The sequence below is a fragment of the Peromyscus maniculatus genome, chromosome 9 (genome assembly GCF_049852395.1).
Source record: "Peromyscus maniculatus bairdii isolate BWxNUB_F1_BW_parent chromosome 9, HU_Pman_BW_mat_3.1, whole genome shotgun sequence".
Lineage (NCBI taxonomy): Eukaryota > Metazoa > Chordata > Mammalia > Rodentia > Cricetidae > Peromyscus > Peromyscus maniculatus.
In genome coordinates this window covers 4,183,932-4,209,339 of record NC_134860.1, presented here as the reverse complement: position 1 = coordinate 4,209,339, position 25,408 = coordinate 4,183,932, and the positions used below count along the sequence as shown (strand labels likewise).

Sequence of the window (25,408 nt, the reverse complement as noted above, 5' to 3'; positions counted from 1 at the left end):
ATTCTGTGCTAAAAGCCTCTGGCCCTGGACTTTTTTGGGCTGGTATACTTTTAATGAGTGCTTCTATTTCACTAGGGGTAATAGCTCTGTCTAAATTGCTTATCTGACCTTGATTTAACTTTGGTAAGTGGTATGTATTGAGAAAGTTATTCATTTCTTTTAGATTTTCCAGTTTGGTGGAGTACAGGTTTTTAAAGTATGTCCCTATGATTCTCTGGATTTCCTCAGGGTTTGCTGTTATCTCCTACTTTTCATCTCTAATTTTGTTAATTTGGATCTTCTCTCTCTGCCTTTTAGTTAATTTGGATAAGAGGTTGTCAATCATTGATTTTCTCAACGAACGAGCTTTGTTTCATTGATTTTTTGTACTGTTTTTATTTGTTTGTTTCTATTTTATTGATTTTAGCCCTGAGTTTGAGTATTTCTTGCCAACTACTTGTTTTGGGTGTGATTTCCTTTTTGTTCTAAGACTTTCGGATGTGCTGTTGAGTTACTGTTATGAGATCTCTCCAGTTTTTTAATGTAGGTACTTACTGCTTTGAACTTATTGCCTCTTAGAACTGCATTTGTTGTGTCCTAAAAGTTTGGGTATCATATGTGTTCATTTTAATTCAGTTCTAGAACGTCTTTAATTTCTGTTGACCCATTTTTCATCCAGTGGTGAGCTGTTCAACTTCCATGAGTTTGTAAGTTTTCTGTTGTTTCTTTTGTTGTTATCCAGCTTAATCCGTGGTGGTCCGTTAGGATGGAGGGTGTTATTTGATTTTCTTGTGTCTGTTGAGACTTGCTCTGTGTTATAGTATGTGGCCAGTTTTGGAGAAAGTTCCATGAAGTGCTGAGAAGAAGGCTTATTGTTCTGTGTTTGAGTGAAATGTTCTGTGAATATCTGCTAGGTACATTTAGTTTATAACATGTGTTAGCTCCAGTATTTCTCTGTTTAGTTTTTGTCTGAAAGATTTGTCTGTTGGTGAGAGAGGGTATTGAAGTCTCTCCCACTATCAGGATGTGAGTGAGCATCAATATGTGATTTAAGCTGTAGTAGTGATTCTCTTATGAACTTGGGTGCCCTTGATTTGGTGCATAGATGTTAAGAATTACAATGTCCCCTTGGTGGACTTTTTCCTTTGCTGAGTGTGTAGTGTCCTCTATCTTTTCTGATTAGTTTTGATTTTAAGCCTATTTTGTCAGCTATTAAAATGGCTACACCAGTTTGCTTCTTAGGTCCATTTGCTTGGAATATGTTTTTTCATTCTTTTATCCTGAGGTGATGTCTATCCTTGATATTAAGGTGTGTTTCTTGGTTGCAGCAGAAGGATGAATCCCATTTATATCTATTCTGATAGTCTGTCTCAATTTACTGGAGAATTGAGACTAGTTAGTTGAGAAATCTCAATGAGCAGTGTTGGTTGATATGTTATTTTGTGTGTGTGTGTGTGTGTTTCCCTCTTTTGGTTTGCTGGTCTGGGATTATTCCTTATGTTTTCTTGGGAGTGATTAGCTTCTTTAGGTTGGAGTTTTCCTTTTAGCTCCTTCTGTAGGGCTGGCTTTGTAGCTAGATAGTGCTTAAATTTGGTTTTTATCATGGGATATTTTATTTTATCCATCTATTGTGATTGAAAATTTTGCTGGGTATGGTAGTCTGGGCTGGCATCTGTGGTCCCCTAGAGTCTGCAGCACATCTGTCCAGGCCCTTCTGGCCTTTAGAGTCTCCATTTAGAAGTCTCTGTTTTCCGTTTTCCATTGAGAATAATATATGTTATTCTAATAGGTCTGCTTTTATATGTTACTTGGTCTTTTCCCTTGCAGCTTGTAATAGTTTTGCTTTGTTCTGTACATTTAGTGTTTTGATTATTGTGTGCCAAGGGGACTTTTTTTTTTCTAGTCCAGTCTATTTGGTGTTCTGTATTCTTCTTATACTTTGATAGGCATTTTCTCCTTTAGGTTAGGGAAATTTTCTTTTATGATTTTGCTGAAAATATTTTCTGTGCCTTTGACACCCCCCCCCGCCCCGCATTCCTCTATTTCTATTATTCTTGGATTGGTTGTTTCTTAGTGTCCTAGATTTCCTGGCTGTTTTGTGCTGAAATTTTTTAGATTTAACGGTTTCTTTGACTGAGGTATCCATTTCTTCTACTATGCCTTCAATGCCCGAGATTCTCTCTTCCATCTCTTATATCTTGTTGGTATGGTTTGCCTCTGAGTTCTTCGATTTTTTTAATTTCCAGATTTCCCTCAGTTTGGGTTTTCTTTGATTTTATTTCCATGTTCAGGCCTTGGACTGTTTTATTAATTTCCTTCCACTGTTTTTGTTTTCTTCAAGGGATTTATCCATTTCCTCCTTAAGGACCTCTATCTATCATGTTCCCAAAGGCTATTTTAATGTCTGCCTGGTGCCCCCTGTGCTGCAGTTCTTGGGGCCTGCTGTGGGAGGACACTGGGATGTATTTTGTTTTGATTGTGTTTTCATGTTGTGTCTAGGCATCCGGGTTTGGAAAGTTTGTAATTTTAGGTGCTGCTCTGGGGTCTTTGTCTTTGCTAAGTGGTTATTTTCTTCCTTGGTTTCTGTAGCCTGGGATCCTGTGTGTTGTAGGGAATTCTTCTGGGACCTTGCTAGGGTTTCAGGGTAAAATGTGTTGCTAGGTATTGAGAGCTGATACTTAGGAATGGGGAATGGTGCTGTGGGGTTCATAGGAGGGAAGAAATCAGGGTGTTTCAGCAGGATATGCTTGGTCACTTGGGAATGGAGGCAGAGAGAGAGAGGAGAGGCCACAATAGGTAGTCTGTTGAGCTACCTGCTGTCAGCTCTCATATCCCTGAGAGCTGGGGATGAGACTGGAGCACTGGATATGGAGGGGAGGAGGGAGAGTGAAGTCTGAGTTCACCTACCTGCTTTGCTGGCTTACCTGCTTCCCAGTCAGGCTTGGCCAGTGGGTTTCCAGGGGATGCTGTTGGAGTTGGGGCTGGGATAACAGGGTGAGTGGGGAGGGAGGGAAGGTTGGAGGAGAAGATCTGAATAATCGAGAGGAGGGGAGTCACAGCAGATGATCTGCTTCAGAGTTTGGGGTGAGATGGTGTATGTGGGATTGGATTCAGAGAGGTGAATACCTTCAGTTAGTCTATCTGCTTCCCTAGCTGGAGTGGGCTTTGGGTTCCCAGGGAATGCCCGCTAGAGTTGGGTGTTGTTTTTTTTTTTTCTTTCCTCTTTTGCTCTTTTGGGAGGTCCACCACCCAGGTCCCAAATAAATCACATGGAGGCTTATTCTTTCTTATGAATGCCCGGCCTTGGCTTGGCTTGTTTCTAGCCAGCTTTTCCTAACTTATTCTGTCTACCTTTTGCCTCTGGGATTTTACCTTTCTCTATTTCTGTCTATCTTTTCTTTCTTCTCACTCTGTGGCTGGCTGGGTAGCTGGGTGGCTGGCCCCTGGAGTCCTCCTCCTTCTCTTGCTCCTAGATCTTCTCCTCCCAGATCTCTCCTCCTCTTTTATTCTCTCTCTGCCTGCCAGCCCCACCTATTTCTCTCTCCTGCCTCACTATTGGCTGTTCAGCCCTGTATTAAACCATCAGGTGTTTTAGACAGGCACAGTAACACAGCTTCACAGAGTTAAACAAATGCAACATAAAAGAATGCAGCTCATCTTTGCACCATTAAACAGATGTTCCACAGCATAAACAAATGTAACACATTTTTAAACAATATGCTATAACATTTGGGGCTGCGATGAAGGCTGGGGGTTGGGAGGGAAGTTTGGAATTCACACTGGCCACTCAGTGGGAAGGTCTGTGTGATCCTCCAGGACAGGGGTGGGGAGGTGGGGGTGGGGGGTAGGGAGTGGGGAGGGTGGGGGGAGGAGGGGAGGCCATGGCAGGTTGTTTGGTTTGAGACTGGTGAAATGGATTTGGAGGAGGGGAGGAGGGGGTGAAGATCTGTAGTTAGCCTACCTGCTTCCCTGCCAGAGTTTATAACACGTCTTTATCACATCAGCATGTGATAGTCATGCATCTGTTAAAGCAACCAAGAGAAGAAATGTATACTATTCTGTATTTACATACTTATTTGCCATTTTTGGTGTCTTCCCTCAAAGATTCAAATTTCTGTCTAGGCTCTGAAGGACTTTGCTTTCTCTTGAAGAACTTAGGTTTTTTTTTTTTTTTTAAAATAGTTGAAATTCTCTTAGTTTTCATTTATTTGAAAATGACTTGACTTACTTTCCTTTGGGATACGGGAATCAGAGCAGTGTGGCTTTGTCTCCTATCACTTTAAGGATATTCTTTATTGTTGTTGTTGTTTTTCCAGACAAGGTTTCTCTGTGTAGTCCTGGCTGTTCTGGATCTTGCTCTGTAAACCAGGCTGGCCTCGAACTCACAGAGATTCACTTGCTTCTGCCTCCCCAGTGCTGAGATTAAAGGCATGTGCCACCACAACCAGCCGGCGAGGATACTCTTTTTATTGTCAGTCCAGAGCAGCTTTGTGGCTAGCCTGGTGCTGGCTTTGTGATGCTGCAGTCTCTCTGCAATGTATGCTTTTCCTTGACCTCTCAGAATTTAATCTTTAGCTTTCGACAGTTAGAGTGTGTTGACATGTGGCTTTTCATTACACATTTCCTGTTGCATTGTTTTTCACATCTTTCTCAGTTCGAGATTTATATTAGACTGCTTAATATTGCACCATGGATCCTTGAGTTTCAACCAGCTAGTCTTCAAGCTCATGGAGTCTTCCTCAGTCACCTCCATTTCCCCACTTAGGCCATTTTGTTAATTTTTTTACTTCTGTTACTGTGATTTCATTTCTATACTTTTCAATTTTATTATTTCTATTTCCTTGTTGCAATTCTGCACCATTCATTTATTATGCCTATGTTTTCATTTAAATTACTTGATATATTTATAATGAAAATTCTTGTCTAACCCCAAAATGAATGCCATGTGGGGATTGGTTTCTAATGTCCCTTCACCCCTTCCTTGACATTGTAATTTCTGTTTTCTGTAGCTAATAACCTGATTATACAGAACACTGTGAATAGTCAATCTAGAGAGTCTAGACTCAGCTACTTTTGTCTGAGAAGAGTAATTTCTTGTTCCTTGAATTAGAACATCTAGCTTGACTCAGAATCCAGACTCTCTTGCCCCAGCTAAGCAGCGGTGAAAAATCCCCGCCATTTTCTTCCAGCTCCTGGCTATTCTGGAATTTTCTGCATGAAGTCATGCTGTGGTGTCAACCAGGAATTTGGGTACAGCTTATATTCTGATTATTTTTAGGATAATACCTTTTGTGAGAGCCTGTCTTTTTGTACCTTCCTTCTCATACCCCTTGTTCCCCTCTCACGGTCTGCTATTTAGTTTCATAGTTTATACCCATTCTCATCCCCCCTTCTTTATATACATATAAACATTAAAATTCAGTATACATAAAATAGAGAGAATGTGTGATTTTTGTCTTTCTAAAACCTAATCAATCTGTTTAATACTTTTCAGATCTATCCATTTCTGAAATCTCATGAACATCTAGGCTGGCTCCCCTTCCTGGCTATTGTGAATGGTACAGTAATAAACATGCCTCATGAGTCCCTCCTTGTCTTAGGGTTTCTGTTGCTGTGAAGAGACACCATGACCATGGCAACTCATATAAGGAAACTATTTAGTTGAGGGGACTTGCTTACCGTTTCAGATGTTCAGACCATTATCATCATGGTGGTGTGCAGGCAGACATGGTGGTGTGCAGGCAGACGTGGTGGTGTGCAGGCAGACGTGGTGGTGTGCAGGCAGACGTGGTGGTGTGCAGGCAGACGTGGTGGTGTGCAGGCAGACGTGGGGGTGTGCAGGCAGACGTGGGGGTGGAGTAGTAGGTGAGAGTCCTACCTCTTGCAGGCAACAGGAAACCGACTGAGACACTGGGCAGGATCCTGGGCACAGGAAACCTCAAAGCCCGCCCCTACAGTGACGCACTTCCTCCAACAAGGCCACACCTATTCCAGGAAAGCCTCACTTTCTCGTAGTGCCACTCCCTGATTCTGGGGGTCAGTTACATTCCAGCCACCACACTCCTTATCCATGCCGAGACATTGACGGGCTTGACCAGGTGTAGGTCCTGTGTAGGCATAACCACAGCTGTTGTGAGTTCACCCCACAATGGCCGCCTCGTGTTCAGCAGACAATATTTCATGACTCACTTCCCCATCTTCTGGATCTTATTATTCTTCCCATTCCCTCTTTTGTGATGGTCCCTGAGCCTCAGTGGTGGTTGATACAAATGTCTCCTTTAAGGGCTTATAAGATGTCTCAGTGGATAAAGGTACTTCCTGCCAAGACTGAAGATCTTAATTTGATCTCTGGGACCCAAATGGTGGACGGAGAGGACCAGCTCCTTTAAGTTGTCTTCTGACCTCCACACCTATGTTGTGACCTGTGTGTGTCCACATAACACAAATAAATGTTACCAAAAAAAATAAAAATAAATAAACTTTCCATTCATAGCTGGGCACTCAGCAGTCCTTTCTTCTCAGCACTTTGGTGAGTTGGGAGTCTTTGCACTGACTCTGGAACCTTCATTTTAAACGAGTTTTTAGAACATAGCCTGCTCTCCAAGCCCCGTCCCTGCCAAGGGATCTTCTTCTTCCAGGAATGAAGACGTTGGGACTAGAATTGCCCACTTGTCACATGGTGTCCCCGCTGAGAGCTCCGCATTCACTGCCACAGGTGCCCACTTTCCTCACCCGCCTCTCTCCCATCAGTGCCAACGAGCCCTGGTTCTGGCTTAACCATTCACCATGCCCTGGCATTACAAATCCAGTACACTCCTTTATAAATTAGAGGTTGTAATGTCTCAACCACCTCAGAGGCTTAAAGACCAGCATAGAAGTGAAGCATTATGAAAATAAATTATTAGCGTTGAGGCTCAGAGAAATTCACGTCTGAGGAGAAGTGAGCTAAAAGGAGAGTTTTTGTATTGTTTCCTGGTACAGCATATACCTCTTTGCCATCACAGAATCTACACCAAGGTGGCAATGGCTCTGTTGGAGGTATCACCACTACTGCCGCATCCCCCTAATTTCTTCAACTTGACTATCCCCCACAGGTGTGGATAACAATCTACATGGCAGTGACCCCCCCCCCCCATTGGCCACCATAGTGTCCCAGTGACCACAGTGCTTATGCTGTCTTATCAGAGGGTTGACAAAATCAGCTCCCTGCTGCTTTCTCGTTGTTCAGAATCCAATTCAACATCTCTGGCCACAGCATGACAATCATCTGGGCTCCACACTGTAGATCTTTACTGCAGCGGCCTTAGGAAGCCAGAGTCAAAAGTAAGCTCCTTTATCCTAGGAAGGTTAAGCCTGCAGTTCCTGAAGGAATGAGCCGCTGTGAGGGCCAGACCCACATTCATATGGGACAATTGCTCCATCCCCAACTTCAAGATGTCAAAGGGGCTATGTTCGGAAGCAACCTGCTGCTTTATGGGTCAATGATCATTCTGGGGAAACTGAGTCTGAATGGAATGGCCCATCAGGGAGGAATGCTGGAAGAATGATGGGGGCCGGATTGTACTGGACTTTGTTTCAAAAGGACAGTTAGAAACCTGACACTGGATTGGGGGCCTAACCTCTAGGCAGAAGGCAAGAAGATTCTTCTGTGACCTCTGTCTGACCTTGTAGATACACATCTTGCAGCATGCTACCATTCAGCATTTCCCAGTTTCATTTCTATGGCATAGAGCAATGTAGCCATTTAGGGGGATGCTGGATGTGGAATCATCCAAAATTCAGAAAGCTACATTCTGGTCCCGCATCTGCTGCTATGGGGCTTCAGTCTGATGATGAGAACGGTGAGTGTGAAGGGACAGTTGGGTGCAATGAGACCTAGCCGGTGGTTCCTCTCGGATGTTACAGGGGCAGCTTCCACTCCTGACGTGTCTTACTCCCCAATGTCTCATATGCCCACGGACCCACTGTGTTGCAGTTTCTGAAGATGTTTTGAAGATAAAATAAATTACTTGAAAAAAGTCCCCAGACCACTGATCTAATTTAGCCATTGCCAGGAAGGCGTTTGCCATTGGCGACAGATTTTAGGAAGGAAAATGACTTGCCAGCAACGGTACCCAGTTTCTAGATTTCCTTCTGTCTGATTTCCTTTCCATCACCAACTGAAAGCTTATCGTTTGGTGAGGGGATCGCCGACTCGATCATTGTGAGAGATCAGAGGGAGAAAGCGTTGGCAAACTTGCTAAGTAGACAGAGGCAGAGCCTAGGCTGGGTCCTGGCATATGGGAGAGATTTAATAAGACAGAGATAAGGGAGTCAGGCATTCCAGGTAAAACCAGATGGTGTGTCAAGTCTGTGGGTCAAGAGAGCTGAGCCAGTCTGATGGGAGCAGGAAGCTGTGGGAGATGAGGCATGGGCCTTGTACAGCCAGGCAGACGAGAGACGGTCACACTTGGAGCTCTGGCGGTTGCTACTCAGTGTGCCTGGAAGCGAGGGACATCTAGATGACCTCGCAGCATGTGAGACATGAAGAAACACAGGATGCTCCTTGGGTGTGGTGCCTCATCCTATCATCCCAGCACTTGGGAGGCTGAGGCAGGAGGACTGCCACAAATTCAAGGCCAGCTGTGATACACTGAGTTCTTGGTGAGCCTAGCCTGCAGAGTGAGACTCTGTCTCAAAATAAACAAAACAAAACAAAAAAGGTAAAATAAACACAGAATATGCCCACTCCAGACATTCTGAATCTGAATGTAAATTTTAACAAGATCACAAAGTGTATGTACTATATGTCTTTCTATGTACGGTAAGTCTGAAGGTCCAGGACAATGGGTCTCTGCGATACTGATAAATCAGACCCCCAAATCAGACTTCACTAGGGATGGGCTCAGACACTTTAAGGAACTCTAAGCTGTAGCAAGGGTTGAGGAACTATGGTTTCAAAACTGTAAAGTGAGAATAAAAATGTTAGTTCACAGGATGGAAGACAAAGAGGAGTCATTGGAACTGTATAGCAGGATGCAGAGTGCACTCATGAAACAAGAGTGAACGATGAAAAACCAAATGCCCAGGAGACGACACCTCCATCATAGTCTCAGAGATGATACCTCCATCATAGTCTCAGAGACTACACCTCCACCATAGTCTCAGAGATGACACCTCCATCATAGTGTCAGGGATGACACCTCCATCATAGTCTCAGAGACTACACCTCCATCATAGTCTCAGAGATGATACCTCCATCATAGTCTCAGAGACACCTCCATCATAGTCTCAGAGATGATACCTCCATCATAGTCTCAGAGATGACACCTCCATCATAGTCTCAGAGACTACACCTCTATCACAGTCTCAGAGACTATACCTCCATCATAGTCTCAGAGATGACACCTCCATCATAGTCTCAGAGATGACACCTCCATCATAGTCTCAGAGACTACACCTCTATCATAGTCTCAGAGACTACACCTCTATCATAGTCTCAGAGACTACACCACCATCATAGTCTCAGAGATGATACCTCCATCATAGTCTCAGAGACTACACCTCCATCATAGTCTCAGGGATGACACCTCCATCATAGTCTCAGGGATGACACCTCCATCATAGTCTCAGAGACTACACCTCCATCATAGTCTCAGAGATAACACCTCCATCATAGTCTCAGACACTACACCTCTATCACAGTCTCAGAGACTATACCTCCATCATAGTCTCAGAGACGACACCTCCATCATAGTCTCAGAGATGACACCTCCATCATAGTCTCAGAGACTACACCTCTATCATAGTCTCAGAGACTATACCTCCATCATAGTCTCAGGGATGACACCTCCATCATAGTCTCAGGGATGACACCTCCATCATAGTCTCAGAGACTACACCTCCATCATAGTCTCAAAGATGACACCTCCATCATAGTCTCAGAGATGACACCTCCATCATAGTCTCAGAGACTACACCTCCATCATAGTCTCAGAGACTACACCTCTATCATAGTCTCAGAGACTATACCTCCATCATAGTCTCAGGGATGACACCTCCATCATAGTCTCAGAGACTACACCTCTATCATAGTCTCAGAGACTATACCTCCATCATAGTCTCAGGGATGACACCTCCATCATAGTCTCAGGAATGACACCTCCATCATAGTCTCAGAGACTACACCTCCATCATAGTCTCAAAGATGACACCTCCATCATAGTCTCAGAGATGACACCTCCATCATAGTCTCAGAGACTACACCTCCATCATAGTCTCAGAGACTACACCTCTATCATAGTCTCAGAGACTATACCTCCATCATAGTCTCAGGGATGACACCTCCATCATAGTCTCAGGGATGACACCTCCATCATAGTCTCAGAGACTACACTTCCATCATAGTCTCAGGGATGACACCTCCATCATAGTCTCAGAGACTACACCTCCATCATAGTCTCAGAGACTACACCTCTATCATAGTCTCAGAGACTATACCTCCATCATAGTCTCAGGGATGACACCTCCATCATAGTCTCAGGGATGACACCTCCATCATAGTCTCAGAGACTACACCTCCATCATAGTCTCAGAGATGACACCTCCATCATAGTCTCAAGACACCTCCATCATAGTCTCAGAGATGATACCTCCATCATAGTCTCAGAGATGATACCTCCATCATAGTCTCAGAGATGATACCTCCATCACAGTCTCAGAGATGACACCTCCATCACAGTCTCAGAGATGACACCTCCATCATAGTCTCAGAGATGATACCTCCATCATAGTCTCAGAGATGATACCTCCATCATAGTCTCAGAGATGATACCTCCACCACAGTCTCAGAGATGACACCTCCATCACAGTCTCAGAGATGACACCTCCATCATAGTCTCAGAGATGATACCTCCATCATAGTCTCAGAGATGATACCTCCATCACAGTCTCAGAGATGACACCTCCATCATACTCTCAGAGATGACACCTCCATCACAGTCTCAGAGATGACACCTCCATCACAGTCTCTCGATGGTTGAGAAAATGGCTGACTATGAGTTGATGCTGGGAGCTGGTTTGTAAAGGACAATGGAAGACTCATTTAGTACCAGACATTTCCACTTAGATCTGATGGTGAATGATGCCCGCAGGTATTATGTGATGTCACCGTGGAGGACAGGTCCTGAAGAATGAATCTGTGACTTGTTATTCAGAGCTGGGGGTGGGAGGCTTTGAAATGTGACGAGGCTAGTTCACAGAACAGAGGGCTTTGTTGTGCATACAGCAGACTTGGAAGGAGCTTTAGGAGAGCCTGGGCCCAGCTTCTGTGCACGAAGCCACCACGCTGACCTCAGTGATAGAGCAAACATTGTCTTTTCTTCTTGGCCTCAACAGCCCTCGGCCTGGAGTCAGGGAAGGACGTGCCTGGGCCACCTTCAAGAGAGCCCTGTCAAGTCTGTTACCAGAAGGGCCTGGCCTGTAAGAAGTTCCCCTGCCAACTCTGTGACTCATTCCCACACTTCCCCCGTGATATTCTCAGAGTACAATTATGTGTAGCAGACTCTTTTCCATGGCTGACAATGTGGCCCATCTGTGAAGTCATTAAGATCCTGTGCTCTAGAAGCATGGAGGAGGTAAACAGTGGGAGTAAATTGGGAACCTACTCCAGTGATGGGAGTCTGGGATTCACACTCTGCCCCGGGGTGCAGCAGAAGCCCTGGCACCCCTCTTTCTGAGGGAGCATGAGAGTTGAGCATTATTAATATGTGTCATGGAGGCAGCAGGGCACAACCAAATTCAAAAACACACAAGGAGATGATGAAGCAGGCTTGGCGTTGGGAAATGCAGATTCATGTACATTCACCTACCAGCTCGGCCGGAGATTAGCAGTGGCTATGCCCAAGGCTCTGTCTTGGTAATTGAGACTCTTTTTTTCTTTTTCATAGGCTGTAGTAAGCAAGTGCGTGTGAGAATGCTTTCCAAATGACACTGCACACTAGAGATTCTTCTTCTTCTTCTTCTTCTTCTTCTTCTTCTTCTTCTTCTTCTTCTTCTTCTTCTTCTTCTTCTTCTTCTTCTTCTTCTTCTTCTTCTTCTTCTTCTCCTTCTCCTTCTCCTTCTCCTTCTCCTTCTCCTTCTCCTTCTCCTTCTCCTTCTCCTTCTCCTCCTCCTCCTCCTCCTCCTCCTCCTCCTCCTCCTCCTCCTCCTCCTCCTCCTCCTCTTTCTTTTTTAGGTGTTTTTGAGACAGGGTTTCTCTATGTAGTTTTGGTGCCTGTCCTGGATCTCACTCTGTAGACCAGGCTGGCCTCGAACTCACAGAGATCCTCCGGGCTCTGCCTCCCAAGTGCTAGGATTAAAGGCGTGTGCCACCACTGCCTGGCCTTAAGTATTTCTTGTTTGTTTGTCTGATTTTTCCAGAAAAGGTTTCTCTGTGTAACATCCCTTACTGTCCTGGAACTCACTCTGTAGACCAGGCTGGCCTCAAACTCACAGAGATCTGCCTGCCTTTGTCTCCAGTACTGGGATTAAAGGTGTGCCCCACTACTGCCTGGTTAAAATACTTTTTTTTTTTTTTTTTAATAAAAGGGTCACCAGAATGCCCACAGTAAAGAAGCAGAGGGCTAAACCTCTGCACTGGAAGACCCATTTCCATGATGGTAATGTGGTGCTGTTTCTGTCTTTCATAGGACATAGGTAAACACAAATCTACACATTGGTTCTTATCTCTTCTGGGGTCTATTTATTACCCCTTCTCAGCCTGATATTCCAGTGCCAATCTGTAAGGGTTTATGCATCTATGAGTATATATCTGTGGGCACACTTTGCCTTTGGGAAAAATGTGAAGGAAGTAAAAGTTGTCCACAGTGACCCCAGATACTCACTTTGGGGTATCCTCCCCAAAGCAGGGTTGCAGACATTCTGGAGAACATGTGGCCACACCTTCTTTCTTCTGTTTCTCTTACCTGGGAAGTAAAAAGCTTTTATTTCCAGGGTCACTGGTGTTTCTGGGAGAGGAATAAAGGTAACTTACAGAGGCTATCATGATGGAATTTCTGGCAACAGTGTGCCAGGTAGAAACACAGAATTTACCTCTGGTACAGTTGAAGCCATAATAAAAAGGCTTCCCTTAGGGTTTGGGGCAGACTCTTTCCCAGCCCTGAAAGATGTCAGCAATTGTATGACCCACACTGTAAGCATTATGGGAGTCTGAACTGGATCTGGTGGCCTTATCTGGAAGGATGGTTTAAGACTGAAGAGCAAAGGGAGGACACACTGTCACCTGATAGCATCATTGCATCACAGAGATGCTAACATTCCTTCTGCTGCCTCAGTCTCCCCAGAACCACAGAGAAAGGCTCACTTGTCAAGTGCAATGCCTTCAAACCAGAACGTATCAGTCAGTCATGGGGAGAATGTTGACGTGCAGAACGTGGTGGCCCACCTCTAAAACTTCCCATCCTGCAGGTCTGTGGCCAGTTGGATAGTTTGCATTTCTTCTGCGTCCTCAGGCATTGATGTTGCTGTGGCATCAGTGGCTACACTTTGAAAACCATGCCTCGTGAGCTCTATGGTATAGAAAATGCTTTCTCATTCCAATCCCTCTGTGGCGTCATATACCTGTGACCTTATGTGGTAGGTGTTTGTGCATGAAAAAGCATCTTTGGAAGCCCGATGGCTGAAGTTCTCACAGCAGCGAGGAGCAGGGCTGGACTCATACTGTTCTGCTTAGTTCTAGGTTCTACCCATCACTGCAGAGTTCTAGAATGTCAAAGAGAGTGTCCCAAAAGAGAAACTTGGTCTTCTCATTCTGGATCTTTTGTGCAATAGTCACCTTGTCATCATCAGGCTGCATGTAGTGAGTGATAGCAGATGCAATATTTTGAAGATTTATGAAAAAATTTGAGGAAGACGTAGAGGGGCTGGAAGAAGTTTCCAAGAGAAAAGCTCTGTGGATGAAAAGGAGCCCAGTGAGGCAAAAGGAACCAGGAAACAAGCCAGTAAGAGCCAGCTGCAAAGGAGGGAAGGGGGGGGGGGGCAAGCTGTGGGTTTGAGTTAAGAATCCCGGTAGCTCCTCCGCCTTGTTCAGGCCTTTAGCTTCACGGGACAAAATGGCCATTCTGATTTCAGTTACTTGGTTACTGTATCGCATGGTCAGAAGTCTGCCTGGCATGCTTGTGTAGAAGGCAATCTGCAAAGCCCTCTTACCCACCCTGGCATTCTTAGCTATTTGCTGTGGAAGTAGCCCCAGCCTCCAAACAACAACAACAACAACAAAAACCCATGGTGCTTTTGATAGGGTTCCTGCTCAGTTCCATGTGTTCCTTGTATTTATCAAAATGGAACACTGACAAATATTTATCTAGTTTCACAGACATGTTGACAATGAAGACTACCACATGTGTCTCCCCGCCATGGCGGTTCTTTTGCTTAATACTTGATTGACTGAGATGTCTTCAGTGTACTATAAACACATATTAAAAATAGCAACCTGAAAAATGGGTGGAACCGGATAGGAAGCTCTGAATTTCTGGATGCAATACAGCGCCAACCTGGCCATCAGAGCATGAAATAGACAATCTTTACTGAATGATCTAAATTTTTATAATTCTTCAAAGCAAGTGTTTTGGGATCTTACAATGTGTGTTTTAAAGAATAAATAAAATGTCCTCAAACTGGAACTTAAGTTCCTGTATATTCTAATAATGTAGGGAACACAAAATCCAGCTATTTTATTAAAATTTCAAGCCCACAGTCCAATTAAAATTTTCAGCATCCATTTTTTTCCACCCCAGTCATGAAGGTAAGAGAGGTCACTACATTTTCAGAATGCATTTTTTCAAACACACACACACACACACACACACACACACACACACACACACACACACAGAGTCCTGGGTTGGAGATACTGGTGACATTTCAGCTTTGGGTTTGTGTTGTGAATTGAATATTTAAACAACTGCTCCGAAGGAGCAAAAAGGAAATGATAACGTTTGGACCGTAAAGTTTCTGACGTGTGTGTTTACTCTCTGGACCTCTAAAACAACTTCTTGTCCTTATAAACTTGCTCTTATGGTTGATTGGACACAGGTTGGTGGCAATTTTCCTTCACAGTGTGTGACAGTCCCGGTCTGATTTCTAATACCGGGCTTGTGCTGTTAACCCTGAGGTGGCTGTGCTTCAGCAGAGTTGACTGGCCGGCTAGGTTCCTATGCAGTCTGTCTGCCGGGCTGCACAGCGTAGGTGGGCAGACACTCACCTATTATCTCTAACCTGCTGTCTGCTTTGGAGTTATCAACACTCACTGCTGAATCTTAAAATCGTGCTGGGTATTAGAATAGAAGAGGATGCAAGGACTATTAAAAGGCCATGGTGTTCCACTGGTTTTGGACCATATTAAAGGACAGAATGCTGTTAATCTCAAGGGAGACCCATTACAGTACAGTGGATTTTTATCTTAACTGGAGAGTAATGGTCTAAAGTGTGTGTGTGTGTAAAGATAAGATGTGCTGTCAGAGGCTGCACACTTTTTGCAATTAATCAGTACAACTATCCTTGGTGGACTTTCCCTTCTTCCTTCCTTCCTTCCTTCCTTCCTTCCTTCCTTCCTTCCTTCCTTCCTTCCTTCCTTCCTCCCTCCCTCCCTCCCTCCCTCCCTCCCTCCCTCCCTCCCCCTCCCTCCCCCTCCCCCCCCCCTCTTTTCTTTTTTTGTTTCTGGAGGAAGGCAGGCTCTCACTATGTAGTCTAGGCTGGTCGGGAATGTATCATGATCCTGCTTTCTCAGTCTCCTCAGTGCTGAGATTACCGGCATGTAACCTCATTTTTACCTGGCCTCACCCCAGTTTTTTAAGCTGAGGAATCAGGGGCCCTAAGAAGTGAGTGACTTCCCCAAACATTAAAGCTAGGTGGGGCAAGTTTTGGAGCGTCAATCTACCTGAGTATGCCATATTAGAATATTAAGAACCCTTAGAGATCACGTGTTACAACCAATTGGATTTATTTCACAGATAGGAACCTTAAGAATCATGGCTAATGGGATAGGGCCTGTGTATATTAGATGTTGCCAGATCTTCCCAACTAGGGAAGTAGGGTTTGGTGCACTGGAGAGTGATGATTTAAAAACTCGGTTAAGGGAGCTGGGCACGAAACAGTTAAAGGAACTGGAATTACTCCTGTCTGACATGAGCAGTTACTTGATGGAGGATAAAGACCGGCTGGACTCTTCTTGCAGTGGAGCCAAAGCATGAAGAAAGGACTGCAAATGTTGTTGGGTGGGGTCTTAGTGAGTTATAACCGAGAAATCCTGTCGCTGGAGCCAGGAGGGGCTGAAGGGAGTATGGGGCAGCTAGTTATACTCCAGGATGGGGACAGGGACCTTCCTTTCCTGGGAGCTGCCTTCTGCAGGGTTTTTGTTTTTGTTTGTTTTTTGTTTTCTGCCCAATCTTAGGAGAATGTTGCCCTTGCCGATAACCTCAGTTAATAAGTAATATCTTTTTGATTGACCCACCAGACCTTCTTGCATTCTGTGAATCTTCTTCTACCCCCTGCTCTGTCTGACTGTACAGAGATATTTTCATGACACACAACTCTGATATTTCTCTGCTCAAAAGTGACCAGAGCAGCATGACCACGTGCTTCCAAAGTGGAGGCTACAGCCTCCCAGAGGCAGCAAATAAATATACAGGAAGTTTAATTAAATTTGAATTTGAAATAAACAATAAAGGATTGGTTTTTAATTTAAGCTTGTCCCAGGCACTAGGCAGCCTGTATCAGTTACCTGATAACTCTACCGGGGGTGGGGTGGGGCCCTTCTAAGAGACCTTGGAACTCAAATCTGTTTTCATAGTAACACTAAGACTCACTTGATTTTTCTACTCTGTTGCCATTTGTACAGACAACACAGAATCAGCACCAGTGAAAGTGGTGATGTTGTCCTCACACAAATCCAGGTAGTGACACCAAAGTGAACTGGTGAACATTGTATTATTCTCTCCATGCATGCACACCCAACACACACACACACACACACACACACACACACACACACACACACCCCAAAGCCGGCTTTACTTAGGAATCTCTTTGGGGATGGGGAGGGAGCTCAGTTGGCAAAGTGCTTGCAGCCACAGTGTGCTCTGAGTATGATCAGCCACAATGTGCTCTGAGTGTGATCAGCCACAGTGTGCTCTGAGTGTGTCATCATCCACAGTGTGCTCTGAGTGTGATCATCCACAGTGTGCTCTGAGTGTGTCATCAGCCACAGTGTGCTCTGAGTGTGATCAGCCACAGTGTGCTCTGAGTGTGATCAGCCACAAGTGTGCTCTGAGTGTGATCAGCCACAGTGTGCTCTGAGTGTGATCAGCTACAGTGTGCTCTGAGTGTGATCAGCCAAAGTGTGCTCTGAGTGAGATCAGCCACAAGTGTGCTCTGTGTGATCAGCCACAGTGTGCTCTGAGTGTGATCATCCACAGTGTGCTCTGAGTGAGATCAGCCACAGTGTGCTTTGAGTGTGATCAGCCACAGTGTGCTCTGAGTGTGATCAGCCACAAGTGTGCTCTGAGTGTGATCATCCACAGTGTGCTCTGAGTGTGATCATCCACAGTGTGCTCTGAGTGTGATCATCCACAGTGTGCTCTGAGTGTGATCAGCCACAAGTGTGCTCTGAGTGTGTGATCAGCCACAAGTGTGCTCTGAGTGTGATCAGCCACAGTGTGCTCTGAGTGTGATCAGCCACAGTGTGCTCTGAGTGTGATCATCCACAGTGTGCTCTGAGTGTGTCATTAGCCACAGTGTGCTCTGAGTGTGATCAGCCACAGTGTGCTCTGAGTGTGATCATCCACAGTGTGCTCTGAGTGTGATCAGCCACAAGTGTGCTCTGAGTGTGTGATCAGCCACAAGTGTGCTCTGAGTGTGATCAGCCACAGTGTGCTCTGAGTATGATCATCCACAGTGTGCTCTGAGTGTGATCAGCTACAGTGTGCTCTGAGTGTGATCAGCCAAAGTGTGCTCTGAGTGAGATCAGCCACAAGTGTGCTCTGTGTGATCAGCCACAGTGTGCTCTGAGTGTGATCATCCACAGTGTGCTCTGAGTGAGATCAGCCACAGTGTGCTTTGAGTGTGATCAGCCACAGTGTGCTCTGAGTGTGATCAGCCACAAGTGTGCTCTGAGTGTGATCATCCACAGTGTGCTCTGAGTGTGATCATCCACAGTGTGCTCTGAGTGTGATCATCCACAGTGTGCTCTGAGTGTGATCAGCCACAAGTGTGCTCTGAGTGTGTGATCAGCCACAAGTGTGCTCTGAGTGTGATCAGCCACAGTGTGCTCTGAGTGTGATCAGCCACAGTGTGCTCTGAGTGTGATCATCCACAGTGTGCTCTGAGTGTGTCATTAGCCACAGTGTGCTCTGAGTGTGATCAGCCACAGTGTGCTCTGAGTGTGATCATCCACAGTGTGCTCTGAGTGTGATCAGCCACAAGTGTGCTCTGAGTGTGTGATCAGCCACAAGTGTGCTCTGAGTGTGATCAGCCACAGTGTGCTCTGAGTATGATCATCCACAGTGTGCTCTGAGTGTGATCAGCCACAGTGTGCTCTGAGTGTGATCATCCACAGTGTGCTCTGAGTGTGTCATCAGCCACAGTGTGCTCTGAGTGTGATCAGCCACAGTGTGCTCTGAGTGTGATCAGCCACAGTGTGCTCTGAGTGTGATCAGCCACAGTGTGCTCTGAGTGTGATCAGCCAAAGTGTGCTCTGAGTGAGATCAGCCACAAGTGTGCTCTGTGTGATCAGCCACAGTGTGCTCTGAGTGTGATCATCCACAGTGTGCTCTGAGTGAGATCAGCCACAGTGTGCTTTGAGTGTGATCAGCCACAGTGTGCTCTGAGTGTGATCAGCCACAAGTGTGCTCTGAGTGTGTGATCAGCCACAAGTGTGCTCTGAGTGTGATCAGCCACAGTGTGCTCTGAGTGTGTCATCATCCACAGTGTGCTCTGAGTATGATCATCCACAGTGTGCTCTGAGTGTGATCATCCACAGTGTGCTCTGAGTGAGATCAGCCACAGTGTGCTCTGAGTGAGATCAGCCACAGTGTGCTCTGAGTGTGATCAGCCAGTGTGCTATGAGTGTGATCAGCCACAGTATGCTCTGAGTGTGATTCTCAGCATGCATGTCAAAAGCTGAGCTGGTGAGCCTAGCACCAGGAGGCCGAGGTAGGCAGATCCTCCAGCTGGCTGGCCAGCAGCCTAATCTAACTGGAGAGCTCCAGGGCCTGTCTCAAAAACTGTCTTCTTAGGACCAAATCTAAGGTTGATTTCTGACCCCCACATACATGTTTATGTATATCTTCTCATGCCCAAACACACGCACACAGAAATACAAACATCCTTGATGAAGCAGTAAAAATTACTAATATGATTAAATCTCAACCCTGTGTATCAGTCTTGTCAACGTTCTGGGGGACAAATGGGGACAATGCAAGGCACTTTCTGCTGCACAGTGACAGTGGCTTTTGTGGGATAGGTCCCTTTCCACGGAATATCATTTTTACTGACAAACCTTGGCTCTTCAGACCCAAGAACTGGCCGGATATTTTCTTGAAAGTGAAGTGAGCTAGTTATTTCAAAGGAAAAACTTGACAGCGTTTGTGCCAATTATAAAGCTTGAGCTTTCAAGTGAAAATTATAAATTTGAAAAACCTCTCTCTACCATCAAGAGCTTGACAGCTTTCCAATATTAAAGATTTTCTGATTAGATTGGTAGTGATAAAAACGACTTTTTTTTTTTTAAATATTGTATGATAAAATGTGTTGACATTTGGAAAATGTGTTTCTCAGGGAACCAGTATTTTTCCTAATGACCAATGCATGGCATTACCAAACCACTGGTAGGTAAGAGAGCCGTTCAAACTGCCATATAGACATGTATTTTCATGTAGCAGAGCAAAGTAGGGCTTCAAATTCCCTATTTCAAGCAACCTTTGAAAGTAAGAGTTGGTGTCATAGCAAGTAATAGTTCCCCTGGGTTATCTGAAAGGACCGCTCAAACAGTCTGCCCTTTCCCCATCGCGTCTACGGAAGGCCTCGCCCTGACCCTGGCTTTGCATCTTACCACCCTCCTCCCCTAAGCTCTGTGAGGTCCCAGCCAGCTGCCCGCTTACTGATTTCTGCACATGTTCACAACTTTGCTTACGTCACTGGGACACAGGGCCCCAAGCTCCTTCCTTTCCTCTTCTGGTGGTTAGTAGGTCAGGGCTGTTCTCTCTGCACCAGGGTCTGTGGGTGGAGAGACTCATTCAGATCCAGCTTCCCAGTGTGTTTACGGATATATTCCACATATAGTCTTCAAGATCTATTTGCTTGTCTCTCTTAATTAGGTTTCCTGGTGTGCGAAGGACCCGATTTTCTATTTCATATTTTTACCATCGTAGGGCCGAGGTTGCTGCAATAAACTTTATGGGATTTTGGTAAATATTAGCTGACAATTTCTAGAGACATCTATGAGCTTTTATGATCCCATGAAAATTAATCAGAATATTTAGTACCTGCTGTGAGCACAACACTCAGCTGTTGGAGGAGGGGCTCAGAGAGGGTCCTTTCTTAGGGACCTGAATTGTATTTGGAGTCTCAGGATTTACAGTCCCAAAGGAATCGTCATACCACTAAAGAAGTAACTGGTGCTATAGGCTTTTAGGGAAGGGGTGGAAGGTGGGGGTCTCACCGTCAGGTAGGTGGTTGGAACTGTCACTGGAGGCTGCTGGTAGGAACTAGGGACTCCACCGAGGCTTGTTAAATAGGGAGGGTTTAGTTAGAGGTCAGCAAGGCAGGGATTTCAGGTCAGTGAATAAATCTGAGCCAAGGCAGAGCCAGAATTGAGCACAGCATGTTCACGGCCTAATGAGGAGACTGCTGACCACAGTGAAGGTGAACCGTGCGAAAGGCTAGGCTGAAAGCTGGTCACAGGAGTTTAGGCTGGATGCAGGGGAGAGGAGGGGCATTTTATGGGTAGAGAAGTCACGTGAGGTTTCTGCACACAAGATGGAGAATTTGTGAGAGGTAGGACAGAGTCGATGGGGTGTCTAGTTTGTGAAGGGGTGAGGTTGTTGAGGCCATGCTGGGATCAGGAGAGAGCTCTGAGCTGGAGTGCATATAGATGGCCACATTTACAATGCCAGCTTTGTGCCCTGAAGTGGGAATGACTTCTATCTTTTTTTTTTTTTTTTGGTTTTTCGAGACAGGGTTTCTCTGTGTAGCTTTGTGCCTTTCCTGGGACTCACTTGGTAGCCCAGGCTGGCCTCGAACTCACAGAGATCCACCTGGCTCTGCCTCCCGAGTGCTGGGATTAAAGGCGTGTGCCACCACCGCCCGGCTTTTTTTTTTTTTTTATTTATTTTTTTTTTTTTTTATGACTTCTATCTTAAAGGCATGGGGAAGACTACCCTGAATCAGAGGGCAGTGATACAGCTGAGTGCTTGCACATGTGGTTGGTTTAGAACTAACATCTATTTTTTTGCATTAAAAATTGATTAAATTAACTCTGACAATTTCATGTGAATAGTACACTCTGTTTTTCTTAGTCCCAACCTCCACTGTCTTCTTCCTCTTCCCGTGGCCTAGTCTCCTCACCATAGGTTCCTTCAGTCACACTCAGGCCTTTTTGGTCTTTGTTGGGACCTTCTGATTTTAACCAGAACCCTCTGTGAGGCTGAGTTTGGAACTATCCAGGGGAGCGTGGTGGGCTGACTGTCTCATACACCACTGGACGCAATGGTCGCCCCTCCCCCAGGATCCCAGAGTAGCTGTCTTTCTTCCAGCCTTTCCTTAGGTCTTATTGCCTCAGTTGTGTGGTTTGGGACAAGTTGCTCAGCTCCCAGGTGTCACTTTCATCATGTGCAAAATCTGAGAATTGACAGTCTTTTCCTTACAGGCTTATTATGGGAATGAAATGAGCCGATACAAGCAAAGTGCCAGCGTTAGAACAGGACATACAGAAAACCTTCAGAAATATTAGCTACAACTTATTTCCCAGTAATTTACCTTATCATGGGAATATAAGTATATTTAAATTACTCAAATGGGCCAAAGCATGCAGAACTGTGTAGAATGGGAAAACAAAACAAAACAACAACAACCCAGAACCCAACTTCTGCCTCAAAAAAGAAAAAAAAATAATAACAAAACAACAAAACAAACAAACAAAAAAAACAAAAACCCCCAAAACCCCCCAAATCCTCAAAACTTGATGATGACATCAAAAAGACGGAAATCCCAGAGCTTCAATTCCAGGGACTCAGTGGGTACAAGCATTTCATGCCAAGCTCGAGCGCCTGGGTTCAGTCCTGCCCTCTCCACCCCACCAGGTGCAAGGAGACAGTTGACTCCAGGCAGGCTGTCCTGTGACTTCTACATACACACAAATAAATATAATAACATTAAAAAAAAACCCTTCAGTTCCATAAACTCATCCGTGTCTTGAGTGTAGAATCCAAACCCCACACTTCAATCCTGCCGGCTCTCAGGTTAAACACCCCTACGGGTTCCCCCTGCAGAGGTGCCCTGGATGGTGTTAGCCAACCAGCAAACAGCCCTTCTTCCACGGGGTCTGAGACTCCTCCCTCCCGAGTCCACATCAACCGTGCGTGCGCACCTGTTTATTTTCAAACGGCTCCCACCCTGAACACGAGTCTCTCTCGAGCTTTCTTTCGCCCCTTCCCACAGCTCACTCTTCCTGCCCTATAAAATTAGGGCAGTTTTTAATAGGCTTAAACAAATTCTTAGGTTTACAGGGAATTTACACAGTAAGTAGAATTTTCATGTCTCGGTTTCCAACAGTTTCTCTTATTACATCGTGTATTGATGTGGTACATTTGCTACCAACGTTGACCAAATACCAACGGGTTATTATTAACTAAAGTCTGCAGTTTATATTATGGTTCAGGTTTGTGGTGCACAGGACCATGGGTTCTAACAATTGCATAATGCTCTATGGCCATCACTTTGGTGACACACAGAACAGCTCCATTGCCCTGGGCCCGCCCCTTCCTTGTCCTCAGTTAAGAAGCAGTTAATCAAGAACTGAGCAAACTTCTCAGAGTCGTCAATTACAAGGACTCCCTAGGATCCTTGCAGAGCCTCCTCACACTTGTTATAGCTGGGCTTCTGCTCTCCTCACTAGGTGGCTGTCCTTGAGGAAGGGGCTGTGCCACAGATCACCGTGGTGACACCCAGCTTAGACAGCGCACGTAGGAACTGGGCTGTGGGCCAGTATGAGCATGACATGTGGTATAAGTCTGCAAAGGCTAAACTTTAAACCTGGAATTCTGATAGTGACTCGAGCTTCCTTACGAACCTGTCCTTTCAAAGGATAAGTTCGTTGAGGGGAATCATCTTACATCCTTTTAGATTTCAGCTAAGCATTGGTCACAGGTGAGGTGGCTCAGGCCAGCTTCTCTTACAAGCAGGCCACAGGCTCTTTCCCAACCTTGCCGCTCTCCAAAAAGCAAAGTAAAAAAGCAGACAAGCGCGGTTGTTTTCATCTTTCCTGACTAGTCCCCCTCTCAGGAAGAACCCCGGAGCTTCATTCTTCCCAGGTGGATCCCCAGCAACAATCAAAGATGCTCAGTGTGTCGTCTTTGAGCAAGGAGCACCTTCCCATAAACATTTATTTTCTTAATTCACGCTGAGCCTTTTGCTTTAAAGACACTGTTCTCAAACGTTCTAAAACTCAGTAGGAACAAGCAGATCCGAACAAAGGCAAATAAATCGAATCCTGCAAAGTAACAAAGCTGACGCCTTTTCCCAACAGCCAGCACAAAGCTAAATGAAAAATATCAGTCATCCACTAGATACAGTATTTCCCCCCTCTAGACAGGAGCTGGGCCTGTAGACCTCCCCCACTCCAAACAGGAGGCCGAGAAGGTACAAAACAGTCTTCATTCCTAAACGACTCATCTATTTGAGCTGCACTGTATACCTCTCGGCACTTGAAAGACCTTGGCTGTCACTTCTCTGTACCTGCCTCCAAACACACGTGGAGGTGGTGGTGAGAGGGAGGGAGCCCACCGCCACGTATGCAAAGGGCGAGCGAGGGTGCGGAGGAGGGGGAGTCAGGGCTGAGGGCAGTTCCCCGAGGACAGTCAGTGCTCCCTAAAGAGCAGGACTCCCCCATTCCTCTGCACCCCCAAACTGGAGGAAGCGGGGGTGGGGGACGCCTGTCTGGTCCAGGCAGAGCCAGCGAACCGTGAGCTTTGATGCGGCAGCGGCGATTGCCTGCGGACACCTGGGTTCCCGAGGGGGGGGGTACGGGGGGGCGGGGCCTCCCCAGGTGTGCCGCGAGCCTGGACCACCTGAAGTCGCCCAGGGGACCCCAGGAGCCCCAGCAGCCTCCGCCCAGGGACGCCCTGCAGAGGAGCGGCGCATCCGCGCCCCCAGCAGCAGGCACGGGGCCCCACGGGCCTGGCTCCGGGAAGGGGCGCGGCGCCGAGGGGGTTAACCCGGCGGCTGGCGGCTGCAGCGCGCTTAACCCTCGGTCAGCCGCGCCAGGCCGGGGGTGGCGGCAGCCCGAGTCGCTTGCCGTGGAGCCCCGGGGGCGCGTGGGCCGCAGGCCGGCAGCTGGGGCGCGGCGCGGCCGGTGGGAGGCCCGGGCGCGCGGGGGAGGGCGGGGGACGGCGGCGGGCGCGCAGCGTCGCCAGGGCGAAGCCGGCGTGCAGCGCGGCGCGGCGGGCGCGGAGCGGGCGGGCGGGCGGGCGAGCGCCTCCGTCCCCGGATGTGAGCTCCGGCTGCCCGCGGTCCCGAGCCAGCGGCGGCGCGGGCGGCGGCGGGGCACCGGGCACCGCGGCGGGCGGACGGGCGGCATGGGGGGCGCGCCGAGCGGCCCGGGCGGCCGGGCGGGCACCACCGCGGCGTCCCTCCGCTAGAGGAGGGGACCAAGCCAATTCTCCTTTGCAGCAAAAAAAAAAATTACATGTATATATTATTAAGATAATATATACATCTGATTTTATTTTTTACAAAAAGTTTATTTTGCTCCATTTTTGAAAAAAGAAGGAGCGTGGGTGGCAGGCGGTTTTTATAAATTATCCTTATTTTTGGTTATTTGTCTCTGTCCTTCCCCACCCCCTGCTGAAGCGAAAATAAGGGCAGGGACCGCGGCTCCTACCTATCCGTAACCCCCTTACCCGTTCCTCCCCCTCCCTAACGCTGAGCATAGTGCCCTGCACACAGTAGGCACTCAATAAATGTTCGTGGATGATGATGATGATGATGATGAAAAAAATGCAGCATCAACGGCAGCAGCAAGAGGACCACGCGAACGGTGAGCAGTCAGAGCCCGGGTACCCGCTGCTAAACCTCATCCTATCATGATCCTCCTCTTCCCAACGCCCCCCCCCCCCATCTCCCATGCGCTGGGTGGGTTGAGGGGGTTGGAGATGATGCTTCTGGCTTGGTGTCATCT

At 46.5% G+C, this 25,408-nt stretch overlaps 1 protein-coding gene across 10 annotated transcripts in view; it reads left to right on the top strand.

Annotated features, from left to right (window-relative positions):
- The window catches only part of Cacna1d (calcium voltage-gated channel subunit alpha1 D), a 462,187-nt gene that overhangs the window by 138,593 nt on the left and 298,186 nt on the right, over nucleotides 1-25,408 (top strand). For 4 of the 10 annotated variants that reach the window (XM_076544144.1, XM_076544142.1, XM_076544139.1 and 1 more), the window contains exon 1: nucleotides 25,000-25,267. The exons of 1 other annotated variant lie outside the window; for it this stretch is intronic. In XM_076544144.1, coding sequence (XP_076400259.1) covers nucleotides 25,201-25,267 — 67 coding nt within the window. In that variant the 5' untranslated portion in view covers nucleotides 25,000-25,200. Of the gene's footprint in view, nucleotides 1-24,852; nucleotides 25,268-25,408 lie in introns of those variants that run through there. 5 more of the 10 variants (XM_076544146.1, XM_076544141.1, XM_076544150.1 and 2 more) reach the window with 2 other exon arrangements.